Here is a 15,737-nt window from a genome sequence, read left to right on the forward strand (position 1 = left end):
TAATAGTGAAAATCTGTGTTTGGATACAAATGACTCCCTACAAGGCCTATTTTGATTATCCATGGAATTAATTATCTGCCTTCTCAGTGCAGTTTCTGTGGTTTGGAATAACAGTTAATATTGAAAAGGCTGAGGCACATTTAAAAAGTAGCATGTTTAATAATTCAAACTAATTCCATCACACAAAGAATCAGAGAGAAAATATTGTGGGAGGCAATGTCTTCTTCCTTCTCCCTTTCTAGTCATCTTTAAGAAACTCTTCTCCAATAGGTGTATTTTATTGTCATTTTCCAAACCCAGAAAAATAAATTGGGAATGTATCATAGGAGCCACTAATTTTTTTTAACTAGAAACTCCAATTTTATCACATTGACCAACCTGTTTTCAAACAGGAAACTAGGAAGTTACCCTAATGGTGGAATTGTTTGAGGCTAGCCTCTTCTCAGTTAAAGTGAAAGTCGCTCAGTCATGTCTGACTCTTTACAACCCCATGGACTGTACAGTCTGTGGAATTCTCCAGGCTGGAATACTGCATTCGGCAGCCATTCCCTTCTCCAGGGGAATCTTCCCAACCCAAGGATCAAACCCAGGTCTCCTACATTGCAGACCTATTATTTGCCAGCTGAGCCACCAGGGAAGCCCAGCCTCTTCTCTAGAACCTCAAAGTTGCTTTGAAGTATAGAATATTTTGCCTTCTTTCAAAGTTGCAATGGCTACATATCTCTACAGAAAAAATACTGCACAGCCCAATGGTTTTCACTCTCCCAACAATTTCCAGTATTGTCAGCCATATGCACATTTTTATGCAAGGGATTCCCCAGAACCATTCCCCGAATTCTGCATGACTGAATCACCTAATGAACAACTCCTGACCTCCCCTTCTCCCAGGCCCTTGCAACCACCATTCTACTCTGTTTCTGTGTGCTTGGCTAATTTACCTAAAATAAGGGGAATTATGCAATGTTTATCTTTTGGTGATTGGCTTATTTCACTTAGCATTATATCCTCAAGATTCATTCATGTGGTAGGCTATGACAGGGTTTTCTTCTTTTCTTGCATTGTATTTATATACCACAATTTTTAGCTATTCATCTGTCAGTGGACATTTAGGGTACTTCCTTCTCTTGGCTATTGTGAACAACTCTCTTCATGTAATTTTAAATTCAGTTGGAAATTGTAAATTGCTCCATCTCCAATCTGTCTCACATTGTTACATTGCTTTCCTTTTTTTAGTTTTCAGCAAAGTTGTTGAAAATGTGCATATGTACTGATTTAATGTTGACTGTATTTTTCTTGTTCAGTGAAGACACATAGATAACAATAAGATAGTCCTGTTCAAGATGAAATAGTGTGGTGATTGATAAATAATGAACTGCTATTGTCATTGCAGGATGAGTCTGCTCCAACAGACAAACAGTGTAAACCGGAGGCAGCCCAGGGCACTTACTCAACCTCAGCTGTTTCAGGCTCCCAGGAGGTGTTGTACATCAACGGAAATGGGACCTACAGTTACCATAGTTACAGAGGGCTCGGAGGGGGACTGCTAAATCTGAATGATGCATCTAGTAGTGGTGAGTCTTTATTACATATTATGTTTTTCTGTCAATTTGTGGGTATTAAATTCCCTAAACTTGAGAGAAAAAAATGGAATGAAATGTTATAAGCAATAGTCAGTGCCAGTCTGCTGGAAACAAGACCATTTAACACATAATGTCCACCTGCCTACAAGGACATCTCCCTATTCCATTGCTGTTTCTATATATATATAGCAGCACTATTAAACAACTGAACAATTGCTGTTTTAAACTCAAAAATCTCAACTAGAGAAATAGCAATTTTTTTAACCAAAGAGTCACACATTCTTTCTGTGAAGCTGTAATGTACTACTTGTCAAAAGTAATGACACATTTTCTCAATGTTCAAAGAGGTTTTTAATTTGGAAAACTTGAGGTACCAGGAATTTTATTGATTTATTGAAACATACACGGTTGTTTTAAGTAAGAAGATACAAACTGAAACAACACACAGAAACAAATCATGGATCTCTAGCCAAAAGCTTGTCAATGACAATGGTGTGTTCCACCAGCAGTAGCAAAATTTTAGAAATTTCTTGAGCTTATATACCAGAGTAAGTTCCACATGTGTAATATAAAGTCATACATCTATTTCCTATCACTGGGTTGTAGGAAAAGTTTTCCTAAACTATACTTAAAATCCAGGGGAAAATATGTTCTATCATATACACACACACAACAAAATACATAAAATAAAAAGTAAATGATAAACTGAAAAATTACTAACTACCAATACTACAAAGAGTTAATAGACCAATACATGAAGGTCTTCTAAAAAGAAAGGAATACTCAAAACTACATATTTAATAAATAAGGCTATAAATATGAACATGCAATTCACATAGAAAGCAATGCAAATGACCTTAAATCCAGGTATAGCTACTCAAACTCACTTACTTCTAGTAAGAGAAATGCAGCTCCTATCTGTCAGATTAATGAAAGTCCAAATACTTACTGAATATTTCTTTGACTAGGCTGTGGGAAATGAGTATATTTGCCTGTAGAAATGCAAAAACTTGGAGTAAACTTGACAATATCTAACAAAATTGAATACTCATTTGCCATTTGACCCAGCAGTTTCTTTAGGAATCTCTTGTTAGCAGTTTACTCTAAGACACACCGGCAAAAATACAAGACATATGCACTTGGCTATTTATTTGTTGCAGTGTTATTTATAAATGCACAAAAAAAGCTTACCAATAAAAACGTCCATCAAGAGATGGCTAGTCGATTTAATTATACTGCATCCACATAAGAAAGTAACCTGAAGTTATAAAAAGTAAAGAAAAATATCTTTATATACTCCCAATAGTGAAAAATATTTATAGTATGCTGCTGCTGCTAAGTCGCTTCAGTCCTATCTGACTCTGTGCGACCCCATATACGGCAGCCCACCAGGCTTCCCGTCCCTGGGATTCTCCAGGCAAGAACACTGGAGTGGGTTGCCATTTCCTTCTCCAATGGGTGAAAGTAAAGTTGCTCAGTCGTGTCCGAGTCTTAGCGACCCCATGGACTGCAGCCCACCAGGCTCCTCCGTCCATGGGATTTTCTAGGCGAGAGTACTGGAGTGGGGTGCCATTGCCTTCTCTGTATAGTATGCTGCTGCTGCTGCTGCTGCTGCTGCTAAGTCACTTCAGTCGTGTCCGACTCTGTGCGACCCCATAGACGGCAACCCACCAGGCTTCCCGTCCCTGAGGTTCTCCAGGCAAGAACACTGGAGTGGGTTGCCATTTCCTTCTCCTATAGTATGCTAACATTCATTAAAGAATATATAGAGAGAGACCTGAATGGAAAATGAACAGAATAAAGAAAGGACTATAAGCCAGAATTATTCTCTGGTTACAGTTGGTTGTGGTTTTTTCTTTTACTTTTTTTTGGTAACTTTGAACATTTTATTTTGTATTGGGTTATAGCCAATGTTGATGTAGTTTCAGGTGAACAGTGAGGGGACTCAGCCATACATATACATGGAAGAGAATGGATACATGTATTTGTATGAATGAGTACACTTGGTTTTTATACTTTGTTTTTTAAATTTAACTGAAACAATTTACATAATTATGGAACAATCTGATCTAAAGAATCCCTAGTATTGAAAGAAAAATTATGCAAATGAACTTAATCTGTTTAATAAGTGGTTGACATAACCCCATAGAGAGGAACTTTTCTGAGTGATCTCAACAGTCATAATTTGATGCCACAGTATGAAAGCTTATGATAAAACCTTAAACTATTTTCAGTAATCATATAATTATTTTGGAACTGTTGTCTGTGTATTATAGTTTAGAACGAATTTGTAATTATGTTGGTGTCAGTGAAAGATGGAATTTTCAGCAGCGGGCAAAGTAGATACAGATGTGAACTCAATAAATTGAAGCAAAAACTCCATAATTTTGTAGTTGAATTGGTAGTATCACTGTGAGCTCAGTGTAGTTTGGTTTTAAAAGAAAAACATACTTCCTATCTTTTCTGCTGAAAATGTGTGGAAACAAACACCAATTTGAAATTTTGAACTTAGGCTTGGTGAGTTTTTAATATATTGGGGAGGTAATTGTATTATTATAATACTATCAAATGGGTATATACTCTAGAAAATTACCTATCTTTACAATACTAGAAATATGCTCCCAGTGTCTCCTGGAATGATTCTGCTGGAAAGCTGGGGCTCTTTGGTCTGCCTTAGAATTAAAAGTCCTCTAAGGACAGAGTCACTGAGCATTAGTCTGTATCAACTGACCTCCAGCTCAAAAGAGCAGTACCTGAAGTGGAAGAGGAAAGAAAGCAGCTTATTTTGGGGGGGCGGGTTTCAAGTGTATATTCATCTTTTCAAAATCCAACTAGTGACCCTTCTTAGCTGTTTTCAATGTTTATTTTTATTTGAACAACAAATTAGCAGGAAAGGGGACGTGTAAGACCAGAAATGGAAAACATAAACAAAAGGTAAGCCTTCTTTTAGCCTATAAAGCTAGAAACAGTAACACTTCTTTTTAAATATTTTACATAGCAAGTAAAAATTGATAGGTAGCTCAGAACTTAACCATCAAATCAAAAAATTGATGGGGGGAGCAGAGTCACTAAAGATAATAATGGCATGATTTTTTGTCTTCTAGATTGTTCATTTATGAAATTAATTTATTGAACATTAATTAATAACACTAACTACCACTTCTGAATTATTATAGTGTTTCCATGTAGTCTCTGTTTAATCTTTATAAAATCCTATGAGATATATTCTGCAATTTGGGGAAAATTTTTTGTAAAACTGAACTTTCCCCCACTTGAAAAAATCATGCCTAGGTACCACTTCCTTTTTTTCTAATGTGATTGAAACCTATTTTGTGAGGCTCAGAGAAGATGAGTGGCTTGCCCCAATTCCCTCCTTAATAAGGGAAGGGAAGGGGCCAGAATTTGACAATCATTCTGACATCAGAGGCCACATTGTAAACCACTGAGCTGGCAATCTGTAATGGAATATAATGGAAGCAAGGAAGGAAGGAAGTGACAGCCCCTGGTAAATACTAATCTACTTTCTCTGGAAACTCTCTCAGCCTGGAAATTTCATACAAATGAATGAATCAGTCGTACAATGTGTGGTCTTCTGTGTCTGGCTTCTTTCACTTAGATGCTATTTTCAAGGTATATCTACCTTAGAGCATGTATCAGTGCTTCACTTTTTTGCTGCCAAATGATGTTCCATTCTGTGGATATGTCATATTTTGTTTAACGAGATATCAATTGTTTAGTTCAGTTGGTGGGCACTTGGTGTTTTCCACTTTGGGGTTACTATGAATAATGCTGTTATCAGATCAGATCAGATCAGTCACTCAGTCATGTCCAACTCTTTGCGACCCCATGAATCACAGCACGCCAGGCCTCCCTGTCCATCACCAACTCCCGGAGTTCACCCAGACTCATGTCCATCGAGTCAGTGATGCCATCCAGCCACCTCATCCTCTGTCATCCCCTTCTCCTCCTGCCCCCAATCCCTCCCAGCATCAGAGTCTTTTCCAATGAGTCAGCTCTTTGCATGAGGTGGCCAAAGTACTGGAGTTTCAGCTTTAGCATCATTCCCTCCAAAGAAATCCCAGGGCTGATCTCCTTCAGAATGGACTGGTTGGATCTCCTTGCAGGCCAAGGGACTCTCAAGAGTCTTCTCCAGCACCACAGTTCAAAAGCATCAATTCTTCGGCACTCAGCCTTCTTCACGGTCCAACTCTCACATCCATACATGACCACAGGAAAAACCATAGCCTTGACTAGACGAATATTCAAAAGCACAGACATTACTTTGCCAACAATGCTGTTATACACATTTACATAAAATGTTGTGTAAATATGTTATCAGTTATTTGGGGGAATACCTGAGAGTGGAATTGCTGGTGCATGCATGTGGTCCATGTTTAACATCTTAAAAAAAATTACAGACTGAACATGGGCTCTTTCAATTTTTAGAATGTCTCTCAACAAGTCTTGCAGTATTTACAATACAAACTTTGCACTTGTTTCATTAATTCTATTGCTAAGTATTCCCCTTTGTGATGCTATTATAGAAGGAATGTTTTCCTTAAAACATTATTTTATATTTTTTCTATTATTTTGGAATAGTCTGTGAAGTAGTGATATTAAGTCTTTAAGTATTTGATAGAATCTGATGATATCTGTGCCTGGGCTTTTCTGGAAGGATTTTGTTTCCTAAATCAATCTCTATTTACTTGTTAGAAGGCTACTTATACTGTCTCTTTCTTCTTTAAACTGCAGTTAGGTAGTTTGTATATTTGCAGGAGTTGATCCATTCACCAGAATTACCTAATTTATTGATACAAGTGTTCATAGTCTCCTTTCACAAACCTTTTTATTTTTGTAAGGTCAGTAGTGATGCTCCTAATGTCATTTCTGATTCAAGTTATCTAAGTGTTCTCTTTCTTCTTGGTGATTCTTGGTAAAGGTTTTGTCAGTTTTCCTGATCGTTTCAAAGAGCAAGCATTTTGTTTCATTGATTTTTTTATGGCTTTTCTATTCTCTATTTCACTGATTTCTACTCCCCAATTTATTATTTCCTTCACTTTGCTTACATTAAATTTAGTTTGCTCTTGTTTCCAATGTCTTAACCTGAAAAGTTAAGACATTTATTTGAAGTCTTTTTTTAAAAAATCTTTTTGTATATAGGTATTTGAAAGTGAAAGTCACTCAGTCATGTCCGACTCTTTGCGATCCCATAAACTGTAGCCTGCCCAGTTCCTCTGTCCGTGGAATTCTCCAGGCAAGAGTACTGGAATGGGTTACAGCTACAAATTTCCTTCTAGGCACTGCCTTATCTGTATTACAAAAGTTTTGGTATGTTGTGTTTTTGCTTTCATTCACCTCAAAGTATCTATCTTGTAATTTCCTCTATCATTTCTTCTTTGATCCATTGATTATTTAATAATGTTGTTTAATTGCCACATAATTGTGAATTTCCCAAATTTCTTTCTGTCAATGACTTTGAAAATTTTCAGTCCTCTCAAGATTTTTGAAGCTGGCTTAATGATCCAGATTATGGTCTATCCTGGAGAATGTTCCACATGTTCCTGAGAAGTATGTATATTCTACCATCATTGGTAGTAGGATACTTTGTAAATATGTAGTAGGCATGGTTGGGTTACAGTGTTGAAGTCTTCTATATTCTTGTTGATCATCTGCCTAGGTTTTATATCCATTATTGAAAAAATGGTATTGAGATCTCCAGCTACTGTTGTTGAATTATTTATTTTGGCCTTCAGTTCTTCCAGTTCTGTCTCATTCATTTGTCAGTCAGTCATTATGTACATATATTGCTTATACTGCTTTCCAGGTGGCTCAGTGGTAAATTCTACCTGCCAATGCAGGAGACACGGGTTGGATCCCTGGGTGGGGAAGAAAGAGAAGGAAATGGCAACCCACTCCACTATTCTTGCCTGGGAAATCCCATGGACAGAGAAGCCTGGCGGGCTACAGTCCATAGAGTCTCAGAGAGTCAGACATGACTCACACACACACATACACATTGTATATATTATTATATCTTCCTGACAGGCCGATGCTTTGTCATTGTAAAATATTCCTCTTTTTATCTAAAAACCTTATAAAAGTCTATTTTGCCTAATATTAATTACTGATGTAATATCAGGAAAAGAGAATGGTAACTTAGATTATTGTGGTGATACTAAAAATGAAGAGAAGTGGCCAAAACTTTGGATATGGAAATGACATACAGAAGAATGTTGAAAAAACGTTTACCTCTACTCAAACACAACCAAAATAATTTATCTTTACTCCCTAAATGGCAAACTAATTGTGGGAGCCCAATGCCAAATGAAAATGTGGGGCCTCGTATTTAAGAATGAAGAATTTTAAGACAGTAACAGCAGAGCATTAAACAAAGCATGAGGCACTTTTGAGCACAATCCTGTGGGACTATATATTTCCTGTCCCATTTTGTTCCTTTGATTTATTCAGCAAGTTGGAGGAAGCATCATGTTTTCATAAAAAAGGCAGGGAGCTACTGGTAAAGAGAAAGATACTATATACAGTGAGGGAAAAGATTCAAGACACAAGTGAGAATATTTTTGGAGAGTTTTTTTGAGAAGAGAGAACTTTGGAGGAACTGCCAATCAAGAGTAAAACTTGAGAGGGAAATTAAAGGGAAAAATGCTGCTATGGATTATTAATTAGCAGGACTCCAAAAGTTTTCTTGCCTTCCTACCCATTCTCCACAGAGAAATCAGGGTAATCTTTAAGGAAAGGAAAACCTGATCACATCACTTCAATATCTAAAACCCTTCTATAGGCTCTCATTGTTCTTTGAAAAATGATACTAGCTAGTTCTTCATGCCTCAGAATCCTCCCTCCTGAAGTTTTCTTTGATCATTTTTTACTCCCACATCTCTCATTTACTGCTCATTTTTTAAACCCTGAACTCTGCAGGTCCAAATCAGGTACAGTCATAACTCCAATAGCATCCGGAATTTGTCCCTTGAAGCCTGTACATGTTTACAGAGCACGTAAACATATACATACATGTGTGATCACAATATGCTGTTATTAAATCCCCAGTTGTATTGTTCAGTGATGGTCAAAAGCCACATAGGAAATCTGGTATAGGTTCCAGGTATGCAGCCATACATGTGAGCAGTTCTTATCATTTCAGTTCAGTCGCTCATTCATGTTCGACTCTTTGAAGCTCCAGGGACTGTTTTTATAGAAGCAGTTTTATTAGAAAATGATTTCCACAAATTTGCCACTTGAATATAGATACTATGGTGCTATGATGAGGTTATCAGTTCAGTTCAGTTGCTCAGTCATGTCTGACCCTTTGCAACCCCACAGACTGCAGCACGCCAGGCCTCAACTCCCATGCCATCCACTCCCAGAACTTGCTCAAACTGATGTCCATCCCAGTGGTGCCATTCAACCATTTCATCCTCTGTCGTCCCCTTCTCGTCCTGCCTTCAATCTTTCCCAGCATCAGGGTCTTTTCAAATGAGTCAGTTCTTTCCATCAGGTGGCCAAAGAATTGGAGCTTCAGCATCAGTCCTTCCAATGAATATTCAGGACTGATTTCTTTTAGAATTGACTGGTTGGATCTCATTGCAGTCCAGGGGACTCTCAAGAATCTTCTCTAACACCACAGTTTAAAAGCATCATTCCTTCAGCACTCAGCTTTCTTTATGGTCCAACTCTCACATCCATACATACCTACTGGAAAAACCATAGCTTTGACTAGATGGACCTTAGTTGGCAAAGTAATGCCTCTGCTTTTTAATATACTGTCTAGGTTGGTCATAACTTTTCTTCCAAGGAGCAAGCATCTTTTAATTTCAGGGATGCAGTCACCATCTGCAGTGATTTTGGAGCCCAAGAAAATAAAGTCTGTCACTGTTTCCATTGTTTCCCCATCTATTTGCCATGAGGTGATGGGAAGCAGATGCCATGATCTTCATTTTTTTTTTTTTTTGGCATGCTGAGTTTTAAACCAGTTTTTTCACTCTCCTCTTTCACTTTCATGAAGTGGCTCCTTAGTTCCTCTTTTCTTTCTGCCATAAGGGTGGTGTCATCTACATATCTGTGGTTTCTGATATTTCTCCTGGCAATCTTGATTCTACTTTGTGCTTCACACAGCCTGGCATTTTGCAAGATGTACCCTGCATATAAGGTAAATAGGGTGACAATGTACAGCCTTTCCCAATTTGCCACCAGCCTGTTGTTCCATGTCCAGTTCTAACTGTTGCTTCTTGACCTGCATACAGATTTCTCAGGAGGCAGGTAAGGTGGTGTAGTATTCCCATCTCTTCAGGAATTTTCCAATTTGTTGTGATCCACACAGTCAAAAGCTTTGGCTTAGTCAATAAAGCAGAAGTAGATATTTTTTTGGAAGTCCCTTGCTTTTTCTGTGTTTGCAATTTTATCTCTGGTTCCTTTGCCTTTTCTAAATCCAGCTTGAACAACTAACTTGTCTTTAAGTCTCGCCACAAAAAAGCTTCACCACCGTGTGTGTTTTGTCTGTTAGTTGCTTAGTCGTTTCTGACTCTTTGCAACCCCATAGACTGTAGTCCACCAGGCCCCTCCATCCATGGGATTCTCCAGGCAAGAGCACTGGAATGGGTTGCCATTTCCTTCTCCAAAAGGAACTATAGAAAGAAAGAAAGTGAAGTCGCTAAGTCGCATCCAACTCTTTGCAACCCCATGGACTGTAGCCTCCCAGGCTCCTCCATCCATAGAATTTCCCAGGCAAGAGTACTGGAGTGGGTTGCCACGTCCTTCTCCAATAATGAGATAAAATTCTCTTTGAAAAGTGAAAGTGTTAGTCATTCAGTTGTGTCGGTTCTTTGCAACCTCAAGGACTGTAGTCTGCCAGTCTCCTCTGTCCATGGAATTCTCCAGTCAAGAATACTAGACTGGGTCGGCATGCCCTCCTCCAGTGGATCTTCTGAACCCAGACGTCGAACCCAGGTCTCCTGCGTTGCAGGCAGATTCCTTGCTGTATGAGCCACCAGGGAAGCCCCTAAAGTCTCTTTAGAATATAGAAGAGAACAACTTTGAACAATTCAGATTGTGTGTTACTGAGAAGAAACAAGAGTAGCAGAATAATCAGAATGGCCTGCAAATGAGATGGCTTCATTTGAGCCTTGGCCTTGGGCTGAGCATAATTGAGTGAGGGGAGCAAAGGCTAGTCTAGACTTTAGACTTTAACAGCTTTAGACTTAAACCAAAAAGAGTTTCTCTAGCTCACATTTGACAAAGGTCTCTAGCTATAGTGACGATAGCAAAGCAAATGGTTGATTTCATGTTGTGAAGGAGCTTTAAATAACATTTCTTCTCAAAAAACACATTCTGCCTGTAATCCTGGTATTGGCTACTGCTGTTTTTATTTTGTTTAGTTTTTGCTTGTTTTAACCACAGGAGGGCACCAAGATTGATCAGACCTGCAAATGCCTTTATTTGGGGACTTTCTTCATAAATTCTGGGAACCCCGTGCATTCTGACTTTTAAAATGGTATTATCTTTCGCTTGTTTTTTTCATATGTAAGATATCAGAATAGTCATTCCCTGTAACAGATTTGGAACTGTGGAGAAAGAAACCACATACATATACATAAATCTTGAGATCTAAAAAGGCGTAGCAGCAAATTAGCATTATATGAGATGCCAGCATCATATCTGATGGCTGACAACTCCAGTTAATCTAAGTTTGAGAATACTTAATTTTAGAATTTGTAGAGATCCTCCAAAATGTATGGAAGGAAGCAACAACTTTCAAGAGACCAAGTTGAAGTAGCTATACAGCTGACTTAATTTATAAAGGAGAAGAAGAGCATCAGAATTCAAACCATTAACAGAGAAACTGGGAAGTAATTTGAGTTGGTAGCATAAATAGGACGGCGGAGTTTAAAAGAGATACAATATTTGCAAAACCTGTATTTATTTGGATTATAAATACTCTGTAGTGTTGAATTAGTCTCTTCTGTACAAAGAAGTGAATCAGCTGTATGTGTACATATATCCTCTCCATCTTGGACCTCCCACTCATCTAGGTCATCACAGAGCTCCGAGCTGAGCTCCCTGCGCTATATAGCAAGTTCCCAATAGATACCTGTTTTAGCCATGGTAGATATGTATATCAATCCAGTCTTCCAATTAAAATGTAATAAAAACATAAACCCTACAGATTATATATTATGTTCAAGAAGAATGTAAAGGCAAAGGAATGAAAAGGATACTTTTAACATTTAGATTTAATTTAACGAGTATTTTTGGATTCTCATGTTCAGTTCACTGTATTAAGTGCTTTCTTTGCTTGGACTGCTATAACAAATATTCCATAGACTGGGTAGCTTAAACAACAAACATTTGTTTCTCATGGTTCTGCAGGCTGTGAAGTCCAGGCTTAAGGTGCTGGCACGTTTGTTGTCTGGGGAGAGCCTGCTTTCTGGTCCACAGAGGACCATCTTTTCACTGTTCCTCTTTCACATGGTGGAGGGATGAGGGAGCTCTCTCAGGTCTTTTCCTTATAAGGGCACCAATTCCGTTCATGAGGCCTCTACCCTCATGACCTAATCAGCTCCCAAATGCCCCACCATCTACTACCATCTCTTGTGATTTCAGCAAATGAATTTGGCAGGGAGGGGAATGCAAACATGCCATCTATAGTAAGTATATTAAGAGAAAAAAGAGTTGAATAGGCAGAATCTCTGACATTAAGATCAAAAAATAGAACATTCCTCTTCCTCAAGTCTGAACATCAAAATTCTTTAAGACTAATTCATTTTTTTATAGAAACCCATTTTTATTATGGTGAAATTCACATAAGATTAACTAGTTTTTAAATTACTTTTTATTGGAGTATAATTGCTTGACAATATTGTGTTAGTTTGTACTGTACAGCAAAGTGAACCAGCCACACATACACATATATTCCCTCCTTTTGGATTTCCTTCGGATTCATTTCCTTTGGTGTTTTAAGTAGGATTCCCTGGGCTATACAGTATGTTCTCATTAGTTATCTATTTTATACTTGGTATCAATCGTGTATACTTGTCAATCCCAATCTCTCAATTCATCCTGCCCCCCATCCCCTTTACCCCTTGCTATACATGTATTTATTTTCTACTCCTGTGTCTCTCTTTCTGCTTTGCAGATACGATCATCTATACCATTTTTCTAGATTTCACATATATGCATTAGTATACAATATTTGTTTTTCTCTTTCTGACTAACGTATCCCTGTATGACACTCTCTAAGTTCATCCATGTTTCTGCAAATAACCCAAATTTAAATCATACTTCCTCTGTGAAACTCGACTCTCCCTCACCACTTTTCCACCCTTTGGAAGGTTGGTCACTATCCTGCATGTGCCTTATCTCACTGAATTGTGACATACTCACTCCTGGAAATCAAGAACTGTCCACCATTACATCCCTTGAGTAAGGCCAGAAATATAGTAAGTGCTCAATTATATTGGGTTAATTAATGAATAAATTTAAAACACCAATACAGTATACTAATGCATATATATGGAATTTAGAAAGATGGTAACAATAACCCTGTGTACGAGACAGCAAAAGAGACACTGATGTATAGAACAGTCTTATGGACTCTGTGGGAGAGGGAGAGGGTGGGAAGACGTGGGAGAATGACATTGAAACATGTAAAATACCATGTATGAAACGAGTTGCCAGTCCAGGTTCGATGCACGATACTGGATGCTTGGGGCTGGTGCACTGGGATGACCCAGAGGGATGGTATGGGGAGGGAGGAGGGAGGAGGGTTCAGGATGGGGAACACATGTATACCTGTGGCAGATTCATTTTGATATTTGGCAAAACTAATACAAAAATAAAATAAAATTAAAAAAATAAAATAAAATAAATAAAAAAATAAAAAATACAAGTATTTAGCTCCAAAGTAAAAACAAAATTGTACAGAGAATTATTGATGTGTATTGGATGTAGGCTGAAGGATTTATCTTAGATAAAGCAAAGTGGCTGAAATTGAGAATTCTGGGGTGAAAGAGGAAGATTTCAAAGATTCTATAAACCCCTGCTTAAGTTTGAATAGCAATAGGAAAATCTTGCCCATGTGGAGACTTCATAGCATGGAAAGGGTGCACTTCAAATCCTTCGTTAGCCAACCTCCATTTGTTTAGAGCTGGCAAGGGTCTGCACCCAACAATCCGGATTTTCAACTTGGACTGTTATCAAAATGACAGCAGTTACAATTTTTATAAAGAACTTATTCAAATCATCCCACTGAAATGAGAAGCAAGCAAGCAGCCAATCCTCCCGTTATTATCACATCCAATTACATAGGACCTTGGAATGCTTTCTTTCTATCAGGAAGTTCACATGGTGCTGTCTAAAGAGGGCAATTGTTCGCAGCAGTCATCTACTGGATCTATTGAGTCTAAATTATATGCATAATGCATAAGTTAACTACTGATGTTTCCTCTCCACAAACTCCATTGGGCAGACTTTTCAATTTGTTTTTCAACTCTCATATAAACTGGGCTAATACACAGACCACAATCTAACAAGACCAAATTGTAGTAATAATGACCATAATAGCTAACATTTGTATGGCAGTTTCTAGTTTGCTCAAATGACATTCTTTGCTCCTTGCTAATATTGAGGGTTGTCAGCTGTAAAGATGTGCTGAACCAGAGCCTATACTTATGAGTCTAAGGGAGCTTGGATGGAAGATTCATCACCACACTAGATGTGGTTCACAATGGTGTGACCTGTTTGGTATGTGGACATTGCTGTCCCTCAGCATTGACATTCTGAAACATCACTGCTCATCTGCAATAGCCAAAGGAGTGCTTCTGTTCATTTACTGTCTTCATTCTTCATCAACCATTTACTCTTTAATCCACTATAATTGATTTATGCCCCACATTTTGCTAAAACTGGTCAGGTTAAGTCTATCAGTGATTCCACTTATTGCCACACTAAAAATGCTTTTTGCCCTTGATGTTACCAGATGTCTTGGGTAATATTTTAATCTGTTGATTACTAGAGCCTTGAAATATCCACTCTCTTGGCTTCCACATAACTTTGTGTGTTTAGTTGCTCAGTCGTGTTCGACTCAGGCTCCTCTGTCGATGGGGATTCTCCAGGCAAGAATACTGGAGTGGGTTTCCATGCCCTTCTCCAGGGACTTTTCCCTACCCTGGGAGCGAAACCAGGTCTCCCACATTGCAGGCAAATTCTTTACCCTCTGAACCCCATGTCACCTAATCACCAGATAATTCTTCTCCTATTGCCTTAAGCCTTTTGCTTCAATCCTTACCTTTCCCTGCTGGAATTCTCCTAGCATCCTGCCCTAGTCCCTTTAATCCTGCACATTGCTCAAAGGAGAGCCCACTAGATCTCATGGTTTCAACTTCAGAATGTGCCCAAACTTGCATAATCTCCCCCATGCTTTGCCTTGAGCTTTATATTTTATATGCAATTGTCTACCATGTTGCATGATCCAGGCATCCCAAGAAACCTTGTTTTTAATTAAGAGTGAAATATTCACCCATACAGATATTATTGCCTGTTTCTGTGGTTATCTTACACAGAAATGCCCTTCCTGACACCTGATCTGTATCAGCTATTACTTTATCTTGATTATTTTCTGGTTGTCTCACCCATTAACTTTTCTTCCTAATGAATAGTAAATGGATATATGAATGACTCAGTCAGAAAAATAATTTCAATAAAATAGTGTGTCTTTTTAGAGTACTTAATTAAATCTAATTGAGCATGGGGAAAATCAGTTGAAATTGGGGATATCTTCTAATAGTTTGTTCTCTTTTTCTCCTAATACTTGAAAGAGCACAATATCAAAGGAAAGTATTTCATATCAAACATTGGAGACACACATTTTGAAAAATTCATGTAGATTCTGTTTTAAAATATATTCAGCTTAAGTTATCTGATTCAGAAAAGAAATGTTTACCATAGTTATCTAGGGAACTGTGAAGGTCTGGTTTTTACTTTGACCTTACCTTCTTAATAATTTGTTCTAGCTCACTAAAACGTTGAAATAAGTAGTGCAAACATATGATAGAAAACCACCCTGCTCCAGGACACCAGCTGGGTGTTTCTGGCATGAAAAATACATAATTTTTGTAGATAAACTGTGTGGATAATGATTTTATAGAG

At 38.0% G+C, this 15,737-nt stretch overlaps 1 protein-coding gene across 16 annotated transcripts in view; it reads left to right on the forward strand.

Moving 5' to 3' along the window:
* The window catches only part of NOL4 (nucleolar protein 4), a 555,347-nt gene that overhangs the window by 479,091 nt on the left and 60,519 nt on the right, over positions 1–15,737 (forward strand). For all 16 annotated transcript variants that reach the window (XM_055559249.1, XM_055559238.1, XM_055559237.1 and 13 more), the window contains one exon: positions 1,391–1,571. In XM_055559249.1, coding sequence (XP_055415224.1) covers positions 1,391–1,571 — 181 coding nt within the window. The remainder of the gene's footprint in view (positions 1–1,390; positions 1,572–15,737) is intronic.

The sequence above is a fragment of the Bubalus kerabau genome, chromosome 21, assembly GCF_029407905.1.
Source record: "Bubalus kerabau isolate K-KA32 ecotype Philippines breed swamp buffalo chromosome 21, PCC_UOA_SB_1v2, whole genome shotgun sequence".
Classification (NCBI taxonomy): Eukaryota; Metazoa; Chordata; class Mammalia; order Artiodactyla; family Bovidae; genus Bubalus; species Bubalus kerabau.